The sequence below is a fragment of the Lacerta agilis genome, chromosome 1, assembly GCF_009819535.1.
Source record: "Lacerta agilis isolate rLacAgi1 chromosome 1, rLacAgi1.pri, whole genome shotgun sequence".
In the NCBI taxonomy this organism is placed as follows: domain Eukaryota; kingdom Metazoa; phylum Chordata; class Lepidosauria; order Squamata; family Lacertidae; genus Lacerta; species Lacerta agilis.
In genome coordinates, this window is record NC_046312.1 from 67,337,363 (window position 1) to 67,364,551 (window position 27,189).

The 27,189-nt window shown below is 41.3% G+C and overlaps 2 protein-coding genes across 3 annotated transcripts; both read left to right on the top strand.

The window, feature by feature from the left end:
* On the top strand, positions 1-26,269 carry NRIP3 (nuclear receptor interacting protein 3). Of its 2 annotated transcripts, XM_033152958.1 has the most exons (8): positions 1-409; positions 14,778-14,957; positions 15,541-15,623; positions 22,069-22,208; positions 24,317-24,369; positions 24,476-24,570; positions 25,401-25,484; positions 25,773-26,269. In XM_033152958.1, the coding sequence occupies exons 1-8, from the start codon at positions 32-34 to the stop codon at positions 25,786-25,788; spliced, it is 1,029 nt and encodes a 342-aa protein (XP_033008849.1). In that variant the 5' UTR covers positions 1-31; the 3' UTR covers positions 25,789-26,269. The 2 variants fall into 2 exon arrangements, with proteins under 2 accessions (XP_033008849.1, XP_033008858.1); XM_033152967.1 differs by lacking the exon at positions 25,401-25,484 and having other exon boundaries at positions 6-409; positions 25,773-26,267.
* Positions 4,722-5,824, top strand: LOC117048759 (cilia- and flagella-associated protein 77-like). Its single transcript, XM_033152979.1, has one exon. The coding sequence runs from the start codon at positions 4,905-4,907 to the stop codon at positions 5,733-5,735; it is 831 nt and encodes a 276-aa protein (XP_033008870.1). The 5' UTR covers positions 4,722-4,904; the 3' UTR covers positions 5,736-5,824.
* Positions 26,270-27,189: the final 920 nt, after the last annotated feature.

The following is a 27,189-nucleotide window of genomic DNA, read 5'->3' on the forward strand; positions in this document are numbered from 1 at the left end:
GGTAATTCCTAGACTGATTGTGAGCCAACTCATGCCATATTCGATGTGTGTAACATATTGCAGTGTACATAACCCCTCCTTTACTACGCCACACTGGCTGGGATACCTGCTGTTCTCAGAAACGTCACACGGATTCTGTTATAAAGTCCACCACAATAGATCGCCGGGGCATTTGTTTCCATATAGACGCCTGGCAGCAGCTTGGGAGAGAAAGAAAGGCAAGAGGAGACAGATCGGAAAGATGTTTTACTCGGGGCTCCTAACAGACCGAAAGGATGTGGACCTGAGGGAAGCTGCATCTCTCCGACAACAGAGGAGAATGAAGCAGGCAGTGCAGTTTAACCACAAGGACTCGGCTGACCTGCTACCATTAGATGGGCTGAAAAAGCTGGGGACTTCGAAAGATACTGTAAGACACTGTGTGTGTGTGTGTGTGTGTGTGTGTGTGCGCGCGCGCGCGTGTGTGTGGAGAAAACATAAGATTAAAAGGATGGATTTAAAACATTTTGGTCTGTTGATTCTAGTGGTGTTTTTAAAATGTTTTGAAGATAATGAGCTCTGTTGCCTTTGGAAGCCATAGAAAATTAGCATTTTAATTAAGCTGTTGGGGATGCAGAGAGAAGATAAAGACTGAGGAAATGGTGGGGGAAGAGCTTTACATGAGATATGTTTTCTGTTTTTGTTTTCATCAAAAATAGTTTATATTTGCTGGTGCAGCTAGGTAATTCTGAACTCTGGACTTTATGGTCTTATGGGGGGGCTTTTCAGATGGAAATGTATAATTAAAGCACATCCTTCAAAATGTGGTAATAAGCCACCCCATTTCATTCTGTTGAGCAGGATCCTGGACTTCCATCCCAAAGTCCTGTCACTGATATAATGTTTATATAGCCATGCTTGCAAGTGCAATCAAGCATCCTTTATATTGCGATTTAAAAAAGAAAAGAAGATGGCCTTGTTCAGCCATATTGATATATAGTCAATTCAATTTATTATGTACAAATGTTAGATATGTGGATTGGTCAGTTGGTGAGTTGATCAGATTAGGCGTAGTTTTGTAATAAGAAAACTGGAGATCAAACACAGGTGATGACTTCCTGAGTTTGTACTTTAACTTCTCTTTATTAAGGTAAATTCCAGTCCTGTTACTTCAACATGGTTCCAGTTGATTTCAGTGAAACTTCCTTCCAGGGAACTGTGTTCAGAACTGCAGCTTTGGGGCCTTATTGCTGCATTGCCTGTCTTGTCTTTTGCAGATAGCAGTTTCAGAATGCTACTAAGCAGTAAAAGCAGTGTTGGGGAGAGGGTTTTAAAAATTATTTCCTTAGCTCCATGACCTTGATCAAATATTTTGGGGGTGGGGTGGGGGAGGTGTACTGTGGCTGCTTTCCTGATGATGTTCATCTGTTTGGCCCTCAGTCAAGTCTATTGTCTTCCACATAAGGGGAAGCTACCGGTACAGTCCTCTGAGATCTACAACATATATCTGCAAAGCTTTCTAGCTTTTGAAAATAGAAGCATACACCAGAGACACAAAACAGGATGAAAATCTATTTGAGCAGGAAGTTGTGTCCATTCTGATTTTTATCCCCCCAACCCGAGTTCTATATGTTGTCTACTCACAACATTTGACGATAAGATGAATATAGTGAATCTTTTTAAAAAACAAAAAAACTTTAACCTTGTATAGTTTTTATGTCACCAGAATTTAGGATTAGATGTGTAACAGTGGAAATGGAAAGTGGAAATGTTTTGCTTAATATATAGGAGGTGTTTCTAAAAACTGTACCAGTCTTTAGCCTCAGAACAAGTACTGGCCAAAACTATGGTTTCTGTTCCAACTTAAAGCTCTGGGAATTCCCGCTCCAGTCCAACCTTCACCACAGAGGAGAAAATTGAACCCCACATACTGTCAGTCCATTCCTCATATCAATTGGGGTAAATACTGCATCAAGGATATGCCATTCCCGAGTTGGACCAGTAGCCATTTGACACAACCCCATTGAAGTTAAGTTTTACAATGCACTTGCTAGAGCCCTGCATATCAAATCACCCTGTAGACCTAGTAATCACAATATACTCAAAAGTGAACAACAGTGTTTGAAATACAGTCGTACCTCGGGTTACGTACGCTCTGGGTTATGTACTTTTTGGGTTATGAACTCCGGTAACCAGGAAGCGCAACCCGGAACGCGTGCGCGATGCGCAGAAGCGTTCTGTGCAGTTTGCGCATGTGCAAACCACTACTTCCAGGTTTTCCGTGTGCTTATTCAGGTTGCGTACTTTTCGGGTTACGAACTGTAACCCTGAACCAATTACATATGCAACCCGGGGTACCACTGTATATAACTATCAAAGGGAGGTGGATGGAGCATTTACAGTGGTACCTCTGGTTACGTACTTACCGGTAATTCGTTCTAGAGGTCCGTTCTTAACCTGAAACTGTTCTTAACCTGAAGCACCACTTTAGCTAATGGGGCCTCCCGCTGCCGCTGCACCGCCAGAGCACGATTTCTGGTCTTATCCTGAAGCAAAGTTCTCAACCTGAAGCGTTATTTCTGGGTTAGCGGAGTATGTAACCTGAAGTGTATGTAAGCTGAAGCATATGTAACCCAAGGTACCACTGTAATGCTATACCGTAATCTATGTCTTTGCATAAAGCTCCTTGTACAAAGATTACAAATTAGTGGTGTAAAGACTTCTTTAGCATTTTCTAGAGCAGGGGTGGTAAACCAATGGCCTGTAGCACCCAGAAGACTTTTTGTGCCCCCTCCAAAGAACCCCTTGCAAATTTTGGTGGTTGCAGATCACCGAATCATAGAATTGTAGAGTTGAAAGGGACCCTAAGGGTCATATAGTCTCACCCCCTGAAATGCAGGAATCTCAACTAAAGCAGCCAACAGATGGCCATCCAACCTCTGCTTAAAACCTCCAGTGAAGGAGAGTCCACCACCTTCCAAGGGAGTCCATACCACTGTTAAGCAGCTCTCACTGTCAGAAAGTTCTTCCTGATGTTTAGATGGCATCTCCTATCTTGTAACATGAATCTATTGGTTCTGGTTCTGCCCTCCAGAACAGGAGAAAGCAAGCTTGCTCCATCTTCCATGTGGCAGCCCTTTAGATATTTGAAGATGGCTATCCTATCTCCCCTTAGTCTCTTTTTTCCAGCATTGCATACCCAGCTCCTTTAACCATTCCTCATAAATGTTCCTTGATAAAATTGGTTGCCATCCTCTGCACATGTTCCAGCTTGTCAATATCTTTCTTAAATTGTTTTGCCCAGAACTAAACATAGTATTCCAGGTGCGGTCTGACCAAGGCAGAATAGAGCAGTGCTTTTACTTCTCTTGATTGGGACACTATACTTCTGTTGACCTGGAATACAATATTTATTGAACTGATGGTTGTGTTGTGTAAGTCCTAAAAATGTGTTCATTGTGTTTTTACTTCATGGGTCACCAAACAATTCCCCCAAATTTCTTTATAGAGGGCCCTTCTGCAGTGCTTTGCAATTGTGTGCAGCACTTCGAGAACACTGATGGCTTACGAACAGAGATGGCTTCTCACCATCATTTTTAAGAGCAGCTGAAGTTATGAAACTATAGAAAGCACAGAGTGCTTCACCTGTTTAGTTGTGAGAGTTCATAGCCAGAAGGCAGAGAGACAGAGTGCAAACTAGAGAGCATGTGGCAGCTTAAAAGGGGAGGAATGCTTATTGCTCCATGAATTTAATATTCTTATAAATGAGCTTAAATAATTTTATATTTAATAGAGCCCACATTTACACTTGCCCACTTTGATAAAAAGTACCCAGAAGCTCAAGCTCAACATCAAAAAAACTAAGATCATGGCTACTGGTCCCATCACCTCCTGGCAATTAGAAGAGGAAGAAATGGAGGCAGTGAGAGATTTTACTTTTTGGGGCTCCATGATCACTGCAGATGGTGACAGCAATCACGAAATTAGAAGACGCCTGCTTCTTGGGAGGAAAGCAATGACAAACCTAGCAGCATCTTAAAAAGCAGAGACATAACCTTGCCGACAAACATCCGTATAGTTAAAGCTATGGTTTTCCCTGTGGTAATGTATGGAAGTGAGAGCTGGACCATAAAGAAGACTGATCGCCGAAGAATTTATGCTTTTGAATTATGGTGCTGGAGGAGACTCTTGAGAGTCCCACGGACTGCAAAAAGATCAAACTTATCCATCCTTAAAGAAATCAGCCCTGAGTGCTCACTGGAAGGACAGATCCTGAAGTTGAGGCTCCAGTACTTTGGCCACCTCATGAGAAGAGAAGACCCCCTGGAAAAGACCCTGATGTTGGGAAAGATGGAGGGCACAAGGAGAAGGGGACAACAGAGGATGAGATGGTTGGACAGTGTTCTCGAAGCAACTAGCATGAGTTTGGCCAAACTGCGGGAGGCAGTGGAGGATAGGGGTGCCTGGTGTGCTCTGGTCCATGGGGTCACGAAGAGTCGGACACGACTGAATGACTGAACAACAACAACAACAACCCAGAAGCTTACCCATGGGTCAATGTAGCTCTTGTCCTGAAAAGTGTTAGCCACCTATGTTTTAGAAATTAAGATTTAACTTTCCTAAAAACAGAAGTCAAACACCTGAGATAACCATCCTCCTGTTCAACAAACAACATTTAGCCCTCCTCCCTCCTTCCCAACCCCCCCACACCGTATTTAGTGACTTACAGACATCTACTGAATGAATAGATCAGGGTTTGATGACACAGTGAATCACAACAATAAATTTTGCATGGTTTGTGATGTCACCCCAAGGCTTCAGGTTACACTCAAGTGGCCACAGAGGCCTGCATCAAATATTTGTTTGGAAAGAGAGAGAGCAAGCGAGCGAGCATGAAGTGTTTGATTACTACTTATTGACCAGCAATGGAATCATTCGTAAGAAGGTACCTTGATAAGCAGAAGAGGAGGGCCAGCGTTAGTGACATTTGCCCACCCCCACTGCTACCACTGACCAAGGATGATATCAAGCCAGGGACAGAAAATGACAGGCTTGGACTGGTGAGAGACACCATGCTTCAGAACCACCTCATTCTAAAACCAGAGCTAGGAAGGACACTCAGGAGGTGTGCAAAGATTCCCGGTTCAGATTTTGTGTATGGATTAACTCTACGCGGGACCGACGGAGGAGTTCCTGAAGCAATAGGGAACTGGCGGGTAATGACACCCACTGTCACGAAAAAGAAGGAGAAGCCAAAGGACTACATAGTCATGAACTATAGAGGAATAAAAGCTGGCCTTTTCACAGCAAGGGAACACTACCTGTATCGCCAACACCATGATGTGCGCCGCAAAGCAGCTGATGGGGATAGGTTCCCAAGGGATCCACCTCGTCTTCCTGATGCCATGACCTATGGGAGGCCCTATCGTCCTTCTACCCCCTTCATAGATGTCCTTCAACATAAGTTTGGGGACCAATGGGTGGAGGAGAACCGAAAAAACTGTGTATATGTTAAAGAAAAGAAGCATAAGAAAAGGCGAGGGATGGTATATGATACACGGGCTGTCATGCTGAGGAAATATCAAATGCCAGTGAAGAAGGATCCTCTGTGGATCATGCCACAATTTCGGAAAATTGCTCCCCATCTTAACACCTTTCCAAGTCAAGAAGATCGAGAGAAGGCTTTCAAAGCCAAGGAAATGGAAGCTCCAGTTCGACATGGCGAGCTAGCTCAGGGCATTTATACACATTTGTAGGATTCAGCTTTTTTCAATATGCAACCTATTTGTACGTCTCAAAAGTAACACTTGCTATGTTATGATTAAAAAAAGAAAGGTTGTGATTTGTTCTTGCTACCGACAATATTAAAATGAAGTTTCCAGCAAGAAGTTGCAATTGGTTTTCTTGTAACAGAACATACTCACTGCCAGTGAGAAAGATGGGACACAGGGCTACCACTGTGCCACAAAAGAATCACATCACAGCCTGTGGAATCTGCATGCTGCCACAATTTAACACAGCAGTGGTTGACTTCAGTAAATAAAAGTGTGGCAGTGTTATGCAAAACTGTTAACTACAGCAGAGGTCAGAGATGGGGCAGAGCAGAGGCAGGACTGGGGATAAATTGTTTAAACATCACAGCACCCTCTATTTTCATGCAAAACTTCATGCAAATTAATGGGAGTAACCAGGCATATGATTCTATGATTGCAGCTGACATCCAGCACAGTCAGGTATACAGCTCTACTGGCACAAAGCAAACCGCTGTAAAGAATTGTAACTGCACACATCTTGGGAATTAGTGGTTCTGACTGATATAGAACCAATGCTACAATTCTTCAACACAGGTTCTTGATATATAATATCTCACAAACAATGATACTTTTTGCCACATATCTGTCTCCTGATGTAAATTATGTCCCCCAGTTTTGTCACAGCATTTATTGTGATTTACTGCATCAGAAGGTTTATTTCCTTTATATAAATGAAGCTGTGGTGTTTGCTCTCTCTCCTCCCACCCAGAGCTACCTACTTGCACACATCTCCAAACCACCTATTAATTATAATAGGCACATTAAAACAAAAGAGAGAAAACATGCTTAAAGGACATGTGAAGTTATAATGTATTTCTTTTAAAAAAATGCTTAAATTTGTTACTTTTTAAAAAGAAAAAAAGCAGTTACAGGGCTGCAATCTGAAACATGTTTCCATTCCAGAATGAGCTCTTAAGAGGCCAATGGCAGCCAGGCAGGTGGGATTTCCAGCAAAAAAGAGGTTTGGGCCCCTGAACTAATAATTCCATGTTAGTGGAACATCCGGTCGATTGCAGAAACTCACCTGACTTTCCCTGCCATAATATCAGTAACCAGACAGACCTCTCCATCTTTCTTATCAACATCAGTATTGGCAGCCTTTCTAGGACAGCACTATAATGCTGAGGTCAAATGGGTCTTATCACAATTGTGAAGCAGAGCTCATGCTTTGTATGAAAAAAAGCCCAGGTTCAATAACTGGCATCTCCCTGGAGAATCACTGCCAGTCAGTGTTGACAATACTGATCTTGATGAGCCAATCGTCTGGCTCAATATAAGGCATCTTCCCATGTCCCTATGTTGTCATTCCCAGCAGCCACTGGTAGCAATCTGAAGGGCAGGGGGGCAGAAAAATGTGAGGGGACCATACCCCCTATTTTTTACCTAAAACGGACAGATCCTGAAGTTGAGGCTCCAGTACTTTGGCCACCTCATGAGAAGAGAAGACTCCCTGGAAAAGACCCTGATGTTGGGAAAGATGGAGGGCACAAGGAGAAGGAGACGACAGAGGATGAGATGGTTGGACAGTGTTCTTGAAGTGACTGGCATGAGTGTGGCTAAACTGCGGGAGGCAGTGGAGGATAGGGGTGCCTGGCGTGCTCTGGTCCATGGGGTCATGAAGAGTCGGACACGACTGAATGACTGAACAACAACAAATAACCACGGCCCATCCTGTTCAGACAGAGACCTAACAGGAGGTACTTGGGATAAGTTATCGTCTGATGCCTATTCCCTTATCCCAATGTAAGATAAAAATGAAGCACACCTATCTATCATTCAGCTTGATCCGAAGGCAAGGAGCTGCAGCCAAGAATTTGTAGTCTATGCATTCAACCATTCTCGCATGTGGCCTGTTTTGTACACATAGAATCATAGAGTTTGTAGACTTGGAAGGGACGCCAAGGGCAATCTGGTCCAATCCCTTGCAACACAGGAATCACAGCAAAAGAATCCCTAACAGATGGCCCTCCAACTTCTGCTTAAAAACCTCCAATGAAGGAGAGTCCACCACCTTCCAAGGTAATCCAATCCAGTGTTGAATAGTTCTTACTATTACACCAGAAATTTCTTCCTAATGTTTAATTGGAATCTCCTTTCTTGTATTTGAATCCATTGGTTCAGATCATACCCTCTGGAGCAGCAGAAAACAAGCTTGCTCCATCTTCCATGCTACAGTCCTTCAGATATTTGAAGGTGGCTATCCTATCACCTCCCAGTCTTTTCGTCTTCAAGCTAAACAAATCCAGCTCCCTCCATCCATCAATCCTCATAAAGCTTGGTTTCCAGACCCTTTATCATCTTGGTCAGCCTCTTCTGCACACGTTCCAGGTTCTCAATATATTTACCGGTAAACTGTGATACCCAGAACTGGACATTAGCTACCCCTCCCAGTTTAGTGTCATCTACAAATTTGATTTCATCCAAGTAATTTATAAAGATGTTGAACAAACACTGGGTTCAGGACACAACCTTGCAGCACCCCATTTATCACTTTTTCCCAGGCTGACAGAAACTGCTGGTGAGCATTCCTTGTGTAAGGTCAGTCAACCAGCTACAAATCCACCTAAAAGTAACTCCTTGTAGCCGCATTTTACTAGCTTCTCCACAAGAATACGTGGGGGATTTTATCAAAGCCCTCACTAAAATAAAGAAAAATTACATCCAGAGCCTTTGTCCATGAAAAACACCTAAACTAGTGTTAGATTGGAGCTATTTAACATAGTGCTAAAAATAAAATCCAGGGTTATAAAGATCATTTGGGAAGGCCCTTTCTGCATATAAATTTCATGTTTTATAAATTCTGTCTGTTTGGTAGAGGGATGCTAGCAGAAATATCGAAATATAATTTAACTAAAAAATTGAGGCAAAGACAGATGGTCTCACCCCTTAGTTTTTGCCAGGGAAAAAGATCACTTCCTTGGAAACAACCCGCTGATGAACTGTGTTTCCTCGCCAGATTATTTTCTCCACTTCATTTACTCTCCAACCTTCTCCATTCTTATAGTCCGTTCCTGTAGAACATTCAGAATGCATAAACTAATGCATGATATTCCCTTTTTATTTAAAACATCACACATTTTGATAAATGGTATTGCTGTTTTAGATTTGCTGTTATTAACATGTTGTGTGCGTAACATATGTATACATGCATAATCTGGAGATTCAGATAAAGGGAGTTCTAAGCTTTTCCAAAGTGCAAATCTTCCTTTTCAAGAAGCCTCTGTTAGCAATGGTAGAGCTTCATGCCCTGGCAACGGGGGGTGGGGTGGGGTGGTGGAAAGCAGGCAGGGGCGTGGCTGGCGAATGTCCCAGGGTCATGGCATGCTGTCCGCAGGGGCGCGGTGCGCCACCCGCAGGGGTGTGGCGTGCGTCCTGGGGACATGGTGCGCCGCCTGTGGCGGCATGACACGCAGCGTGGGAGGGGCAGCCGTGATGGCACCCCACCTGGATCATACTGCAGGGGGCGATGTACTCCCCCTGTCCCCCTCCTCCTCCGCCAGTGTCTGTTAGATGATTTTTTTACTGCTGTTCTTACATGTTTCTGGTTTTCACTGCCCAGTTTCTTCTTGTTTGCATTTTTTTTGTATCTTGCTCATATTTTGTAATTGTATTTCCTATAGAGAGAGCTATTTGTGTGTGTGTGTGTGTGTGTGTGTGTGTTAGCAGCATTAAACTTTCTGGAAAGATGGGTTATGTCTAGAATAACTAAAAGGTCAAACAAGATAGTGCAGATATGCAAGACAGCATGAAATATTGCTTTAAATGTTACATTACACATACTAATTTTTAGCAATTACTGCCTGTTCGTTATGCTGATTGCTAGTTAACAAAAATATCATGTTACTTGTCTATCATGACTTATAATCTAATATATACAGTATATATTGGCTGCTTGCATTTTACTTCCATGGCTTTTTCAGCATTTCCCCCCTGAAGTTTATTTCATTTGCAAGGCTCCAGCTCTCCACCTATATACTTCTGTTATCTATTTCTAGGTCATGCTAAAGTTAATGGTTGTGTAATAAGAAAAAATCTGCCCTACAGTTGCATGACAAACTACTCTACTGAATTTCACTCCTCATACAACCTTTAAGGGTCCAGGAACATTGTCCTCTTTTGCATCTTACCAACCTGCACTAAAGTGAAGTACTCAGGAATAAGTTATATAATTAAGAAAATGCCCATGGTTGTGAAAAAAGTGTATGCATGGGCTTAGGATGGGGAAGAAATATGGGTCACTTCACATTTTAGTGTAAACCTACCTAATTCACACTTCCCAAAACAATATGCAAAACTAGGAAAAAGCTTTTCTCTGAAATTCACACTTCTCCGAATGCTGCAATGTACCGGTAGTTATCCACTCAAAAATATGTCACCAAAAACAGGTGTATTGGGGAAGTCATGCATAAGTGAAAATATGCAAAAATGTGTATTTTACCACCTTATGTATCTATGATTCCCCTTCAGGTCCAAAGAACTATAAGGAGAGCTGTGTAAAAGGTTCTCTGCAAAAGCCACTGGAAATATTTCTGAGATATCTCTGCAAAGGACAATGAGAAGGAGAATAGGAATGGGGAACATGTGACTATCCAAATGTTGGACTCCAACTCCCATCAGCCCCCAGCCATCATGGCATGGTCCAGTCTCTTTTCCCAGCTCAGCAGAGGTGGTTGTTTGAAATAGATATAGTGCGTTCCTATTGTACAACTAGGGAGTAGTGTGCGATAGAGAAATATTATTTATAGCTTTGCCCTCTGTCCTTTCATCATCTAATGTATATTTGCTGAGTGCTTAGTTTGTTGATGCCTGCAGAAACACAAAAGAATTCCCCAATCTTGCCCTAAGGTGTGTGCAATCTAATTCTGTCAAGAGTAACTGCAAGACACCAGTGGTTCTCACAGAAGTGGATAGCAAAGAAAAAGAAGCTGGTGCTGGGAATGCTTTGTGGAACATTTATGTTAGATGCAGACACAACATGAATCTTGCTAGATAATATAGCTTGAACCAGGAGGGTGCATGGGAAATTTAGGAATAGCAGAAGAAGAGAGAACCACAGCAGGCACAGCCATCCTATAAACTTATCATAGTAGCTTAACTGTCATGGTTTCCTCCAAACAACTTCAAATCTGACAAGGATCCTGAGGGTTCCATTATGGAAATGGTTAGTTACTGTGACAGAAATACAGTTTTCCTTAACTTGGAGAGAGTATGTATTGTATTCTGGCCTGAGGCTTCAATTGGCGTTTTATGTGAATGTGAAGGCTGCCTTGATTCTGGGGTATATGTTTGATCCCACTTCCGAATTCTCCTTCCTATTAACATCTTTAAGTGACATGAAATGTGAGAGAGACTCCAGTGTGCTTTTTAGTAGTGTTCCATACAGTGCTCAGAGAGTAAGTTTGTTTTATTATCACTCTCTGTCGTCGTGTTGAATATAATTTACTGCTTTATGATGTAGTGGCTCAAGTTCTGACTTGTGTCATTTCTTTCTCAGTTGTTTCCCTTGTGATGTAATAAGCGTGGCATGCTCACACCCACAACCCTACCCCAGGTGTGAATATTCAAAGCCCTCAAAACAGTGCTATGTCACAGATTGCAGAAAGGACAGGGGCATTAATAAGGAAATGTATATATATAATCATTTCTACTTGGTGAAGAAAGGATAGAAAGCAGGATAGAGGAAAATAATAAAATCCAAGCTCGTTAAATTTAAAAGAGTACTCTCTATGATTCTCACAACAATTATTGATGTGTGTTTTTCAGTTTCAAAAGCAGCCTGGTGAATATTCCCTTGTTCCATCGTGTAATTCACAATGCCCCCTTAGTTCATTTACTTTCAGGAGGTGGTGAGTTGCAGTCAATTAGAACATGCACTGCAACATGAATCATGAGGCAGATTCTGGTTCAAACCACCCAAATCTGCTTAACAACATATTCCTCCACATGAGGGATGTGAAAATTGTTCAATGGGTTGATCGTAAAACTGCATAAAATTGGTTCTTATACAGAGGGTGTTTACCACATGATGAAGCACAGTGTGCCCAATACAGTATTCCCACAAGTCCCTTCCAGTGCTATGGGGCGGCTGGCAGGAAGGAAGTGCCTTGATGTGGGTAGTCACGTGAAATAGAGGAAAGGGAGCTCCTGCACCTTTAACAGTTGCATAGAAGACAGATTTTCAGCAGGAGCAAACTGTCATGCAAGCTGTAGTTGATATTCTATGCATCTATTAAAGGTGCATGTCTCTCTTTCTCTCACCCACCCAGCAAAAATTCAAACTATTAAAAAATGGTTTATGAAGACAAAAAAGCTGTATGAAAACAAAAGGCTCTTCTGGGAGTGGGGGGTTGGTTGGTAGGGTTTTTAAAATCTTCACTGCCATCATATCAGATAATGTGGTACTGCAATTTCAGTAACTGTGTGTTCAGCAGCCCACTGCTACATGCACATACAATTGGATCCCATTAAGTATTCTGTTTTTCATATAAATGCAATGAATACAACTTTGGAATCATTATTTCCCATCTGAGAAGCTTATGGCTGCAATCCTATGTGCAGTTACTTGAGATTAAGCCCCGCGGAACTTATTTCCAAATAAACATGGCTAGACTTGCTCTGCACAAGTATGTGAGATTATTTGGAGGATTGCGAGTGCTGCTGCTTTGTTATTCCGATAATATTCATCATCCTATCCTTGGTATATAGCAGACTGTTTTGAAGGAAAGAGTATCAACAGTATTTCCAACCTTCTCTTATTTCCATGGTGATGACACTGTCTGAATGTTGTGACAGCCAACCTGTTTCAGAATCCCTCAGAATTTATGGTAAACTGTACAATGGTGTCATGCATGAGAATTTTTTTTTTTAAGTCAAGTTTGTAATGCTAGAGAGTTTTGTATAGTAAAACTCAACAAATAAACATTAAAAGCCACTGGATTGACATGGGCTTATTTACTAGAATGGTTTAAGACAAAATAACACAATCAACAGTGAAGATAGAAGAAGGAGAGAGTACAAGTGCAAAGAATTAGGCACTTCAGTCTATAGAAGCAGAGAGAGAGGAGGATGAGAAGAGAGTCCAAGGAAGAAGGAAGGGGTTGGGGAAAGCCCACAGCCACAAAGTCTTGGCACTAAGAGTAATAATAGCTCAATAGTAATTTATTTGGCCAAATCAAATAAACATTGTCTGAACTTTGCATTTAGTCTTTATTTAGAATTATTGCAACCAATGCGTCCCTAGTCCCAAGAAATGGGGAGTCCCAAGGCTGAGAGAATGTTCATCCTGTCATGTACTACCAAGCAGAAAATGGAAATACTAGACCCCCTGATTCTTTATAGTATATCTTCATTCTGGTCTGGCTTTTGCACTCATATTCCCTGTTCCAGTACTATAAGACAATTTATGTAAGATATGTTACAATTAGAGCAGCCTCATTTTTGTTCAGGGAAGCTCTATGTCTTTAATGGCTATGGCTTTTTCCGGTATGGAAATGCAGCAGTTGGAAAGCAACATGATTGGAATCTGAATGTCATGAAGTTGTTAAAGGCATGTGACATCCCTAATAATAAATGCAGTTCAATCCAATGCATATTTACTCAGAAGCTTCCAGGCTGCGAGTGTCTGCATGCCTTCAAAACTGAGCAAAATATCTTCAGCATCCCAGAGCCAAAGGCAAAATGAAAAACCTGCCCATGAGGTCCACAGAACTCTACTGAACCTTTTAAATTTTCCACATAAAATTCCAGATATAACTGTGATTGGAGCTGTTCTAATTAAGAGAAAACAGGGTATGGGCACCACAAAACCACATCCTCAAAAACTATTTCCCCGGTATCTCTGACATTAGCCTACTGTTCTTTGTGCACACATTAAAATAATAGCAACAAATTTATGCCACTTACTAAATTTTACATGCTGCTTTGCTCTTTAGAGATAACTATACTCCCATTTAGAAAATGAGTGATAATGCTTCCCCCCCCCAAATTGCACTCCTGTCCCCTGTATGTGAAATTGTTTTCCTCATCCAAGCAACTAAATATGGCAAAATGTCCTAAAATATCTTTGAACCACCATTTGTAAATACTGAATTACAACGGAAGTTATCCACTCCTTTATAAATTTCAGCCTGCCATTTTCTCTATGCAGAACCTTTGGGATGAGGACTTAGTTGACTGCAAGGGAAAAAAATAGGTATAAAAGGAAAATTCCCTAGATGGCAAGATTCAGGTTTGGGGAAAGTACTCTTCAGAGAGAGAACCCAAGAAGAGTTTTAAAACACAAAATATGTAGCAAAGTAAGCAAAGAATGGAAACATAGGCAATTAGACCTTTAAAACATGTTCATACGAGTTCCAAAATGCTCCTCTTTCCCAGCATAGGAAAATACCGTATGTTAGATAAGTTAAAAATTAGGTTACTTACAAACTCTTCAAAGGTCTGGTTCATGTGCTTTTCCATACAGCATTCAGAAAAAGTTGCACAGACAACAAAAATTGACTTAGTTACAGTGGTGAAAGTTCCTAAATTATTGATAGGAGAACTCAAGAGTTGCTTTTAAGAGCCATTCAGCTAAAGTAACCAGTTTAGACTCTTCACATGCTGAGCTTGTCAGGTAGACTAAGGGGAACAAAGTATTGATTACCTACTCTCTCCCAAGCTGAGCTACACCTGCCAGGACAGCTAACTCTATGGTTTTAACCCCTTCATGCATTAATTAGACTTAAACTTGTTGGTTATAGAAGGGTGGTTATCCCACAGATTTTAGGCTGAGTCCTGTTCTTTGACTTTTCAACAGCAAAGGGCCACATACTTTGTCACTTTGTGTGTGTGTGTTTAGATACAAACATACATATTTAATGCTGCCAAAATATTTTTTTCTTGAGTTGCATAACTAATGCATGTATTTAAAGGACAGCATTCTTCAACTGTTTGGTTTCAATCAACCTATATTTTCCCCTGCCCTAATTTTCTTTTTCTTTTTTTAAGCAACCGCACAACATCCTCCAGAGACGGTTGATGGAGACAAACATGTCCAGGTTGCGCCACAACCGGGGCAGCTGCTCTCAGAAGAACGAACTCTCACTCCAGACAAATAAACTGAATCAAATGAAACTGGATGGCCCAAAGAAAACAGAGCAAGAAGACCTCATCCTGGTGTGTTGCCAGGTATGCTTCATGGGCCTACATTTGATATTTCAGCCAGTCTTCCACTACAATGAGAATGCTGCACCCAATTCCCTATGTGGCTGAACCCAAATACAGCCAAAGCTTTATATGGCGGCAATATCTGTGATCACAGCAGCATTTTTTAAAATCCATTGTGATCATGGGGGATCATTCTTAGTAGCTGCACCTCTCTCCACAGTGTGTGGTGGGGTTACATTTCATGTTTGCTGGATGAATACATGCCTGGAGCCATCATGTGGAGGAAAAAATGCACAGTGTGAACCAAGCCATACATAAGATAGGCAGATAAAATTGATGTGATTATGAAAAGCACATCCTGGCTGATGGAATACTAAACTTGAATGAGTATTCGCATGTAAAGCTGGAGAATGAATTTCTTCAAGAGTACAATTAGTAACTGAGAAATTTGCCCTCCACTGGTGATACAAAAAAAAAAAAAAAGGTTCCACAGATAGATCACAATGGGAGGGATGGTGTTTGTTTCCAGAACTCTACACTACAGCACAAATAAAAATCGAAGCTGTCAGTTGATTCTTTCAAATATTCTGTTTTGCCCCAACAGTGCGCTGGGAAGGAACTGCAAGTTGTGGTTGATACTGGATGTCAGAGCAATGTCATATCATCTGCATGTCTGGAGCGACTAGGGTAAGGAGTTCCTTTTCTAGACTATTAGTTAAAAGCATGTGACAGTGTTCACCTGACCTCACTGCTGCACACCAAGATGGACAGGGGAAGGGAGCAGGTCAGTGCATTGCAAATCCACCACTGGGAGTGCCAGATCGGCTTCACTAATGCATTTACACTGTGCTGACTTGGCACGCTTCTTTACCTTTAAGAGCTGGATGGCAGACACTAATTTCACTGGGGATGCTCTTTCCCACACCAGGAAACTGAGTACTTGTTGAATTTCTACCTGTTGCGTAACTTTTAAAGGTAAAGGATTGCCAGACAAAAAGCTGACTATTTTGTTCTAGAGCAGGCATAGGCAAACTCCGGCCCTCCAGATGTTTGGGACTACAATTCCCATCGTCCCTGACCACTGGTCCTGTTAGCTAGGGATGATGGGAATTGTAGTCCCAAACATCTGGAGGGCCAGAGTTTGCCTATGCCTATTCTAGAGTGAGTTCTCATTCAACAGGGAAAGGCTATAGCTTAATGGTAGAGATGTTTTACATGCAAAGGAGCCTTGAGTCTTAAGAAGGGCAGGAAAGACTCCTGTCTGAAACCCTAAGAACATCAGAAAAACTTCGGTCTATGGTCTTATCCAGCAATCAAGTCCAGGATTCATTTCCCACAATGGCCAACCATACACCCATGAGAGGTTCACCAACATGATGTAAGTGCAATAGCACTCTGGGCAGACCAGGGATGCAGAACTTGTGCCACCCCAGATGCCAATGGGAATTGCAGTCCAACAGTGTCGGGGTGGTGGCGGCACATGTTCCCCACTTCTGAACTAGGTGGTAACAATAATGAACTAGATGGATCAAGAAACTAGATGGGCTTGGTATAAGGCAGTTTCCTAGGGTGTTGCAACTTGAAAGTAGGTTTGCCAACTTTTCAAACTGGTTACTGTAACTGTGTTTTTAACAGCAGTGAAATGAAAATATTAGCAAGCCAGGAAAATTGTCTCTATACTTTGAGCTTCACCTGCTGACCTTAAGTTTATCTTCTGCCCACTTCTGCTTTGAGAATAATTTTGTGTCTGTGGCTATGGTGCTTTGGAGCCCTCTCTACAACTGTGTCCAAAAGGAGGGAAATGTTGTCTGATGTTTGTAGTTGGAATTCCTTTTTGGAGTGTATCTCATGTTAAGTTTCTCATAAACATCTTGTTACAGGAATACTGATCAAACATTGGGGGCAGTCAGATGCAAATGAGATTAACAGCTGTATCTGCAGAAATTCCCTCTTCTATACAACTATTAAATGTGCAGGAGTTCTGTCCTCTATATCACCTGCCTGGCCACTCTAAAACTAATTGCTAGAAGACTCAGTTGCCTGCTTTTGATCTGGCCTCTGTTAAGGTGCCTTTAACAGCTGTTTGATCTGCAGCAAATTAGCAGATGATGATGTGTGTTTCCATCTTGTGAAAAACTTGCTAATTCCTGCTTTTCAATATGCTGTTAAAGAGACAAGAGCAGGTCATGCCCATTTCTTTTTTTCCCGCCAGCTGGCAACCCACTCAGATGCATTGTTTGGTATGTCAGCAGCTAAAATGAGATGGCAGTTTGTTGAAATCCATGTTGCTAATTGCAAAGGTGATGATTGATGTATTTGCCAATTATTTATAGCTGTTAGACAATATTATATCTAAAAAGGAGGAATACAAGCTATTTTTTTCTGATTGTTACAGCCTTTGGCTGCATAACATGATGTTGATTGAATTGATAAAAGGTTTATTCTGTTTTACTGTTAATCTTGGGACATGGGTGGCGCTGTGGTTAAACCACAGAGCCTAGGGCTTGCTGATCAGAAGGTCGGCGGTTCGAATCCCCGCAACGGGGTGAGCTCCCATTGCTCAGTCCCAGCTCCTGCCAACCTAGCAGTTCGAAAGCACATCAAAGTGCAAGTAGATATATAGATCTGGCGGTAAGGTAAACAGCGTTTTCGTGCGCTGCTCTGGTTCGCCAGAAGCAGCTTTGTCATGCTGGCCACATGACTCGGAAGCTGTACGCCGGCTCCCTCGGCCAGTAATGCGAGATGAGAGCCACAACCCCAGAGTCCGACACGACTGGACCTAATGGTCAGGGGTCCATTTAAGAAAGACTTCCAAGGCTCCTCCTTTCTTGAAATAATGTCATAATGTCATACCATTTGGTGAATTTTTTCTTTAAAACCAACGAGCAACGTAGTGCGTTGCAGTGTGGAGTACCCGGTACTCTTGTTCAGCGTTTGAGGCAGCCATCTCCTTGCCCAAGATACTCAATTTTATCCCCCACCTCCCTTGTTCTGTTTTCCATCAAAACAAACACTTAACATCCTATGGCCCCTGAGCATTGGGCCCTCCCATAGGCTTTTCTCCTGTTTCTTTTTCTGTATTTATGCAAATGTTGGGAGTTATTTCATGCTTGCTGATGCCTCTCTTGTGTGTGGATCGGTCTGTTTTGGCTAAACCAAGATCTGTATGGAGATTATTAGTTTGTTATTGGTATAGGATGAGTTCTCTGAAGGTCATGCACTCTTCCTCCTAACGGAGTCTTAATTTGCATATAGTCACACATCTATTCATCCCTTACTTGTGCTTAAGCTGAGCCCCATTTTCAGTATCAGTGCCCTACCTTGTAACATGTGAAATACAAATGAAGATGTGCCTCTGAGCACATAAGGAGTGTGTAAGCCTTGCCACAACCCAGCACATGAATGTGTGCCTTTGTCAGAAGAATTTTTATATTCAGTTGTTGTGACACAGTGGGGAGAGTTGAACCCCAGTCTGCTCTAATTTTTGAAATTAACTTAAAACCTTGTGGGCTTAGGCTGTGCAATCTTAACTTGTGCCGGGGAAATTGGAGCCTATATTTCTTGGGGAGGAGGGACGGAAGGAGAGGGAACATTGAATCTAGTACTCGCCATATGGTGATCCATTCTTTAGCCATGTATCTCAGCCAGAAGTACTGTCTACCAACCAGGGCAGCACAGAGCATGCTTCCATGCCAACACACTGATAAATGTTTAAACTTTAGCTAACCAAATGAGATTTTTCTTGACAAGGCGATAAAATAAAATAAAATAAAATAAAATAATAATAATAATAATAATTTTTTATTTGTACCCCACCCATCTGGCTGGGTTTCCCCAGCCACTCTGGGTGGCTTCCAACAAAGATTAAAAATACATGAAAATGTCACACATTAAAAACTTCCCTAAACAGGGCTACCTTCAGATGTCTTCTAAATGTCAGGTAGTTGTTTATCTCTTTGACATCTGATGGGAGAGCATTCCACAGGGCGGGCACCACTACCGAGAAGGCCCTCTGCCTGGACCTCAGTGTCCAGGCAGAACGATGGGGGTGAAGACGCTCCTTCAGGTATACTGGGCCAAGGCCGTTTAGGGCTTTAAAGGTCAGCACCAACACTTTGAATTGTGCTCGGAAATGTACTGGGAGCCAATGTAGGTCTTTCAGGACCGGTGTTATATGGTCTTGGCAGCTGCTCCCAGTCACCAGTTTAGCTGCCGCATTCTGGATTAGTTGTAGTTTCCAGGTCACCTTCAAAGGTAGCCCCACGTAGAGCACATTGCAGTAGTCCAAGCGGGAGATAACTAGAGCATGTATCACTCTGGCGAGACGGTCTGCAGGCAGGTAGGGTCTCAGCCTGCGTACCAGATGGAGCTGGTAGACAGCCGCCCTGGACACAGAATTGACCTGTGCCTCCATGGACAGCTGTGAGTCCAAAATGACTCCCAGGCTGCACACCTGGTCCTTCAGGGGCACAGTTACCCCATTCAAGACCAGGGAGTCCTCTGCACCAGCCTGCCCCCTGTTCCCCAAGAACAGTACTTCTGTCTTGTCAGGATTCAGCCTCAATCCATTAGCTGCCATCCACCCTCCAACTGCCTCCAGGCACTCACACAGGACCTTCACTGCCTTCACAGTTCTGATTGAAAAGAGAGGTAGAGCTGGGTATCATCCACATATTGATGGACACCCAGCCCAACCCCCCCGATGATCTCTCCCAGCGGCTGCATGTAGATGTTGAAAAGCATGGAGGAGAGGACAGAACCCTGAGGCACCCCACAAGTGAGAGCCCAGGGGTCTGAACACTCATCCCCCACCACCACTTTCTGGACACGGCCCAGGAGGAAGGAGTGGAACCACTGTATAACAGTGCCCCCAGCTCCTAGCTCCTCTAGACGGTCCAGAAGGATGTTATGATGGATTGTAAAAAGTAACATGGGTTCATACACTGAATTGTTTAACTAAAGGCAGGCATGAGTGCATTGCGATCAGTGCCCATGTCATAGAAGCATTCATATCTCCTATTAGCAGATCTTAATAATCTGAAGTATAGAAGATCTGGCCCAAACTAGTAATCTTAGAGACTGCCTGCCAAGTAAAGGGATTGCTGTTCTGAATTCTTTGCATGAAGGGTGGGATACAATTTAATTATCAAGCACAAAATACACATTAAGTAATCGCAATGTACTTTGCAGAAAAGGGCTATAGAAATTATTAACATGTTAATCAGAATGTTTAACGATGGCAAATTACCGTATATAAAGGACTGGGCATTTTAGCTATCAGAACTGGCCGCACACTGTTGAAAGAAGTTGGAAGATCAAAGTAAGAAAAAGTTGAGGAAATGGATGGAGCATTTTTCTCGTCTTTTGCTCTGATCCATCTAGCTCATTTAATAGATAGGAGAATGGGTTCTTCAAAGTAACCGTATCAAAGTGCCTTTAGCATTGACTCATCTCTGCATAGGTCATAAATCAGTCACTGATGACTCATATTGCAAAGCAGTGCAGTAGAAAAATACCACAAAGGAGGCACAAATGAAAGTAGGATCTCATGGAAAATGAAAGGAATTATTGCTGTTGGACAGACTGTTTTTAAAAAAACAAAAAACCATCAGTCCAGTACAGGCACACCGCTAGGACAAAGCTAAGGGAAGGAAGAAAGAATAGCAAGCATTGTGGATTCCCTCAGAAGTACTTGGTTTGACCCTATGGAATGTCACAAATCCACTGAGACACAGTCTCCTGCGTAGGCTCCACTGAAAGAAAATGAAAAGGAAGGCTTCTGTAGGAGCCCAGCCAATAGTATGTTGTGATGTCAGAAGCATTTTTTTTAAAATAAAAAACCCTTTTAAAGATAAATAACTAAATGTTTATATAAGCAACATTTCAAATGTAACATCTAATTTTAAAAGATCCCCAAGATGTATACATTTCCCCAACTCTCTCTGTCTCATCTAATAGCCTGCCTAATTCCATCATGTTCAGCTTTTCTTTTCCCTATAGGAACTCTGCTCTGGTCATCCTAGGAAGGTCCAAACATGGTGGTTGTCCATAACCCTGTTTGGATGCTGTTAGAGCATGGCTGAAAGCATAGGACGCAGCCCTGGAAGAGATTTATTATTCAAGGACACCTCTAGAGATACTGCAGGAAAGTGGGTGTCCAGAACGCACCATCCCGACCTTGTCAATTACGTAATGGGGCAAGAAATTAGCACAGACTAAACTCCCCAGTGTGTTTGATCTGCAGGGTTTAGATATCCTATCCAAGCTCATCCAATTGCTGAAATAAGCATGGTGATGAAAATGCCCTAAGAAAAAACAAGTTAAGAAACAGAGGGAAGAATTCTCATTTTTAGCTGGATGGTAGTTCTGGTAGATCAGAAAAATCGCTAGACTCTTCTTGAGCACTCCCCAGATGTGGACTTAGTTTAGCATAAAGAGGGGGTATGTAAGAAAAGAAAAGAATCCAAATTAACCTCAAATGTTACTTGACAGAGCAGCAGAACATTGTGTATTAGCGAAAGACAAAAGGCTTGCCAGGTTTTAATGTCTTACTAATTTGTTCCTTTTTCCCACGAGTCAGGCTGGCACAATCTGCCATCGAGCAAAAACATCCGTGCTTTTATTCTTTCTGTAAAAGTGCCTGTTGTCACCCTTGTTGTTCATATGAATTTTAGAAGTATTGGCGCAAAGAATAAGATGTAACCAAGAAATTAAAAGTATAAGAGTGGGACCGAGACAATATAAATTAAAACCATTTGCAGACGATGTGGTGATATCTGTAGAAGAACCAATAGAGTCAATCCCGAAGTATTATAAGAGTTTTAAAACAAAATGGGGATGTAGCAGGATTTAGGATTAATAAAGACAAACTAATCTCTTGGTAAAAAAATATGAATGATGAGAACAAAAATTACAAGATGTGTCAGGACTAAAGATTGAAAGGAAGGTCAAGTATAGGTGTATAGTTAACAGCAAATAATATAAATCTGTATAAAATTACTTATCTGTATCAGATACTAATTACAGAACAGGAATGACTATGCTCAGTTCCAGGATACAACACAACACAAGTACTGGCATCCTAAAATGAACAAACTCCTGATGTAAACCCAGTGACTTTTCCCTTGTGCAGACTAAAGGAGCACATGAAATCCTATAAGCCCGAAGGTGAGAAGATTTCATTGCCACACAGTGTGAAAGTGATTGGCCACATAGAACACCTGGTTCTTACCATGGGGACTATTCACGTGGACTGTTCAGCAATTGTGGCAGGTGAGTGTTCAGGCAGGTTAGATGCCATACAAGTATAGTACTTGCCAAACCTATTTTTGTTCATTATGGTGCAATTTGTAAGTTTATTTGGTAAACAGGTTTGGGAGGCTTTTGACTTGTTTCTAAAATCTGTTGGATTGAGATTACAAAAATATGTTGTGGTTGCACCCTTGGGAAGCCAAACCTCTCTCAATCCACTGTCAGTTCCTTTAAAAAAAATCTACCGGTATTTGGTTGGATTCAGACTAAATTAGTCGAGCTTAGGGGAGTTAGTGTGGCATACTTGTTAAGAGTATCTTTCACCATGACTACTGGCTCTGCAGGTTAGGGCAGATGGAAGCTGCAGTCTAGAAGCATCTGGAGGACATCAGGTTAGGGAAGGTGGGCTAAAACAGTCTTAGCCAACCTGGTGCCCTCCAGCTGTTTTGGACTACAACTCCCATTAGAGCTGTTAAGCATGTTGGACTAGGACTGGGAAGACAGGTTCAAATACCCACTCAGCCATGAAGTTAACTGGATGGCCTAGGGCAGGCATAGGCAACCTTCGGCTCTCCAGATGTTTTGGCCTACAACTCCCATGATCCCTAGCTAACAGGACCAGTGGTCAGGGATGATGGGAATTGTAGTCCGAAACATCTGGAGAGCCGAAGGTTGCCTATGCATGGCCTAGGGTCAATCACTGCCTTGCAACGTAACAGGGTTCTTGTGAGGATAAAATGTGACAAAGAACCATGTTTGCTGCCCTGAGATCTTCATAGGAAGGGTAGGATATAAACTCTTTGTAAAAGGAAAACGCAAAAGCCTTACTTGCCACTGATTTCAATGAGAACTAACTTGCCACATTAATTCCAATCCTCTAAGTGCAACTAACTCACTCTGGGCCCAACGCTATTGGATTACAGTGACTCACAGTGGAAGGACCCATACTCAGTAATGGAACACATGCTTGGAATGTACGAGAACACAGCTTAAGTCCCTAGTTTCTCAAGTTTAAAAGGATCCTTGGCAGTCTAGTTGAGAAAACTCTATTCAGCCTCACTGTTGCCTCTGGTCAAAAACAGTTTGTAGGTTTCGGAAAAAATATGAAGTCCTGCAAAACCCATTTACCAGAGATGAAAGTGAGATAAGTACCGGTACATATACCAGAAGTTGAAATCCCCTTTTCCATTTGCCTTTTAAAACTATCTTTCAGCTGTCTCCAGCCAGCTACTTTATAATTTCAATTTCACACATTTCTATGTGAATTTAAGCTTGTGCTTTGGACAGGAATGCTTTGGGGACTGACCAAGAAAGGGATTATAGTTAGTACATTGTTTTTCCTAGCTTAATTTGGGCATGCAGAATCATGTTCTCTTGGAACAAGTGCAAGTATTAAAGTTATTAAGTACCTCTCAATATGCATTTCCTGCACCATCAAGTAAAGACAATCAGACCACATAGTTCTGGGATTAAGGGTCAGGGTTACAATTTATATAACTGTATTTTAAATATCTATATATTTATTTGGATAAGTATATATGAGTATATATGAACTGAAATAGTTAACTGTTATAGTGATATACGTACTAAACCCTAAAATAAATACCGTTAATATAAAACAATGATAGAGTATTATTTCCAGGCAGTACTGGCACCTCTCATGTATAAATGACAGCCTTTACGATTCTAAATTTGGTTCAGCAGAAACTACCCTGAGATCACTAAGAATTCTTTCCCATCAGCAATGATTTCTTATCACTGTTCTACAGAGGAATCAATTCAGTGACTTAGATATAAGGAACAGGTCACAGAAAGAACGGTTACTTGCATGAAAAGAAAATTCAGAAAAGAAAAGAAATTCATACATCCTTAAGCACTATTGATTAATACTTGGTTTCACAGAACAAGTGAAGGGTTATATTTACATAGTGACTGAACTATTAAAAAGGGTAAAGTTGAGGAAAGAACAGGTTCTTCTCCAGCTGCTTTAGACAGATTGAGCTGGAAGGGACCCCTTCACCACACTAAGGGACCTAACACATCTTATGGAAATATGAGCTCGTGTATGTGTTAGTGATAAAATACTATGATGAATCAATCTATCTGAACACGTTTCTCTCCCTTTCCAGAAGATAATGATAAAAACTTCTCCCTGGGGTTACAGACACTGAAATCTTTGAAGGTAAAACTCTGTTCCCCTCCTTACTTTTTGTATCCCCTATTTTCTTTTACCGAGGTGATCTTAACCTGTTGTCTAATTTGTTTTCTCATATTCCCTCTTATTTTAGTGTGTGATAAACCTCGAAAACTATCACTTGATCTTGGGGAAGACAGACAGGGTAGAAATTCCTTTTGTCAGTAATGCCTCTGCTCACGAAGAGAAGTGAGTATTGAACTCTAAAGCTGCACAGATATCTTTAGAGTGACTATACCCAGTCAAATCAGTGGCATAGTGAATGTGTGGAGCAAATGGATCCTGACTAGGGATGGCATATAATTTGAGGGTTTCATGATAGTTTACCATGTGCTATCCAAAGTATGTTTAGTGCAGCACGAAAAAGCTGCTGTAAGTAGAGAACCGAAGGGTGAAACTGTCACATTACTGAACTCATCCCTAAATGTGAGTGAATAAGATATGAATATTTTTTAAAGGTTTTTTTTTGTAACACCAATCAGATGGAATATAGTTCAAAACATTGGTTCTGATTACCAAAGCCTATCATACAGGCAATGGGTAAATTTTCTGCTTCATTTGGCAGGTTTGCACTGGGATATCCTGTTTTCAGTAAGTGCTTAGGACACACTCCTGCATTTTAGTCAGGGAATAGCATGGAGGTTTCCAAGAAAGGGAGAAAGAAAGAGAAAATGAGACAATAGTATAGCATTCAGCATTTTTAATGTTGATGGGGACCATATTGCTGCTGGGCATGTTTGTTAACTGCACCATGGAAGGTTTATTTCTGGAATAATTTTCCCCCAAAGAGGTATAATATTACAAAGGTGATGAAATAGGATCTTTTTACACCAAAAATATAATAAATTAGGCTTTCAGTTGCCCCAATTACATTTGTGCTCCCTTTTCCCAATTTAACTGCTGATTAGGAGTTTGATAAATATACAGTATAGGATCTATGAAATCATAGGTTTTAGGTAAGGAAATATATTTTACACACAGTTATGAGGTGCCTTGCTTGCTAAACAGTTATTTTCTAGGGCACATCCTCATGGCAGCCACCTGCGCTCCTGGTTCAGTGCTGTAGGACACAGCTGGAAGCCTGGGAAGTGTCCCTGGAAAAGGCAGGTACCTTTTTCCTCCAGGATATCCTGTGCTGGCCATACAGGTGGTACAGCCCAAGCTGGTCTTGTAGCCATCCCTGTCAGCAGAGTGGGCAGGCTGGGAAGCAGCATGGGTTGCATGCAGCCACTGGTGCTTATGGAGTGTGGGGTTGAACGACTGCATGAGCACATCCAGTCCCCCAAGTTAGCGCTATGTGCATATGTATTTGCTATAATGAGATCGAGCTTGGCAAAAAACCAAAACAGAGCCAACTGTTTTGTCACACTGGTTTATGCTTCTCATTTCAGCACTTCTGAGGCTTGAAGAGAATGCACTGCTGGCTTCAGAGAATAAGGCTTTTGTGATTGAAAGGAGAGTCGGCAATACTGATAACCCCACCTTGCTAGACTTTAGCTAGCTTGTAGCTAAATGAAGGAAGGAGTTTAGGGCAACTTCAGGCATTCAGTCACCATGCCAAGAGTCTGGACAGTGGACTTCTAAAAGCACATCTGAGTCCACTCTTAAAAATGATGTCCTCTTTATGGTCATCTAAATATGAAAATGTTTCTTTTTCATCTTTTTTGTTATGAATGGATTAGTGAAATGAATTGCCTCTTGTGAGACTGAAAAAGACAATTTTTATAACTTCCTCTTTTGAACTAATTGTATTTAGCTGCAGTGAGAGGCTATGAGAATCAGATTTTTAGAATTATTTTTAAACAGAGAATGATTAATAATTGGACATGATTGGGTTCAAAGGAGTTACAAACCAGAGCCTATTCACAATTAAATAAGTTCATCCAAATGCTCACATAAGAGAGAATATTTTTTCCCCCCAAGAATACTGAAGGTGGTATGATAGAGCTATTGTTGCTTATATTATTAGATATTTTCCAAATTTCAATATCTCAGAAAATGTTGTTCTTAATTCCTCATTATCAAATATTGATGTCAACAGTAAGAAGGTGGAGCACAATTTTAATCTATACAGTACTCAGCTTTTCCTAATTGCATAAGTAACTGAATTTCCAGATTTTAAACAAATTATCTGGAACCACAGTGTAGCATACATAAGAATTTTAATGTCTACTTGTTCAGTATTAATATTTTAGTTTACTTTCTGCAAATTTTGTTGCATAATTTTCTCAATTGTGATTGTTTTAAACTGTATCTGTGAGCCTTTTATTAGCCCATAACTCCTGGCAAAAAGATATTATCAGTAGACATGGACAGACCTCTAAATAGTTACCAACATTTTGGCATAATAATTTTCATCACTCCTTTAGGCTGGTTATGAGATAATTTTTTAGGGGGGGGGGAATTCATTCTTGGTTTGAATATGTATTCACCATCTTAATGCCCAGATACTTGTTGCCTTTGTATCTCCAAGGTATTCTACAATATATATATTACTAGAATTTCAGGTGTATTTACCTTTATCTTGTAAACAACAAACTCACCAAATAATCTAAAAATATTGAGTTCTGGGCTGATTCTTTAGCATGTTTATTGTTTTATAGTTTAAAACCAGATTGAGGAATGAAAGAGAGAATGAGTATACTGTATATAAAAATACACTATGGGAAACAGTGTTGCTATGGAAGCCCCTTCTATTTTCTCTATTAAAAAAAATGAATATCCGTGTCTAGTCATACTCCCTTTGGGGTCATTCTCACTAATGGCATGACTGCTTGATTCCCAAGAACAGCAATTACCACACAATAT

Bases quoted from the DNA above. Each gene is read 5' to 3' on its own strand.
- NRIP3 (XM_033152958.1), top strand. From the start codon at position 32: ATGCCATATTCGATGTGTGTAACATATTGCAGTGTACATAACCCCTCC. The intron at 14,958-15,540 runs GTATGCTTCATG...TTGCCCCAACAG, and splicing joins TCATCCTGGTGTGTTGCCAG to TGCGCTGGGAAGGAACTGCA. The intron at 22,209-24,316 runs GTGAGTGTTCAG...CTCCCTTTCCAG, and splicing joins CTGTTCAGCAATTGTGGCAG to AAGATAATGATAAAAACTTC.
- LOC117048759 (XM_033152979.1), top strand. From the start codon at position 4,905: ATGGAATCATTCGTAAGAAGGTACCTTGATAAGCAGAAGAGGAGGGCC.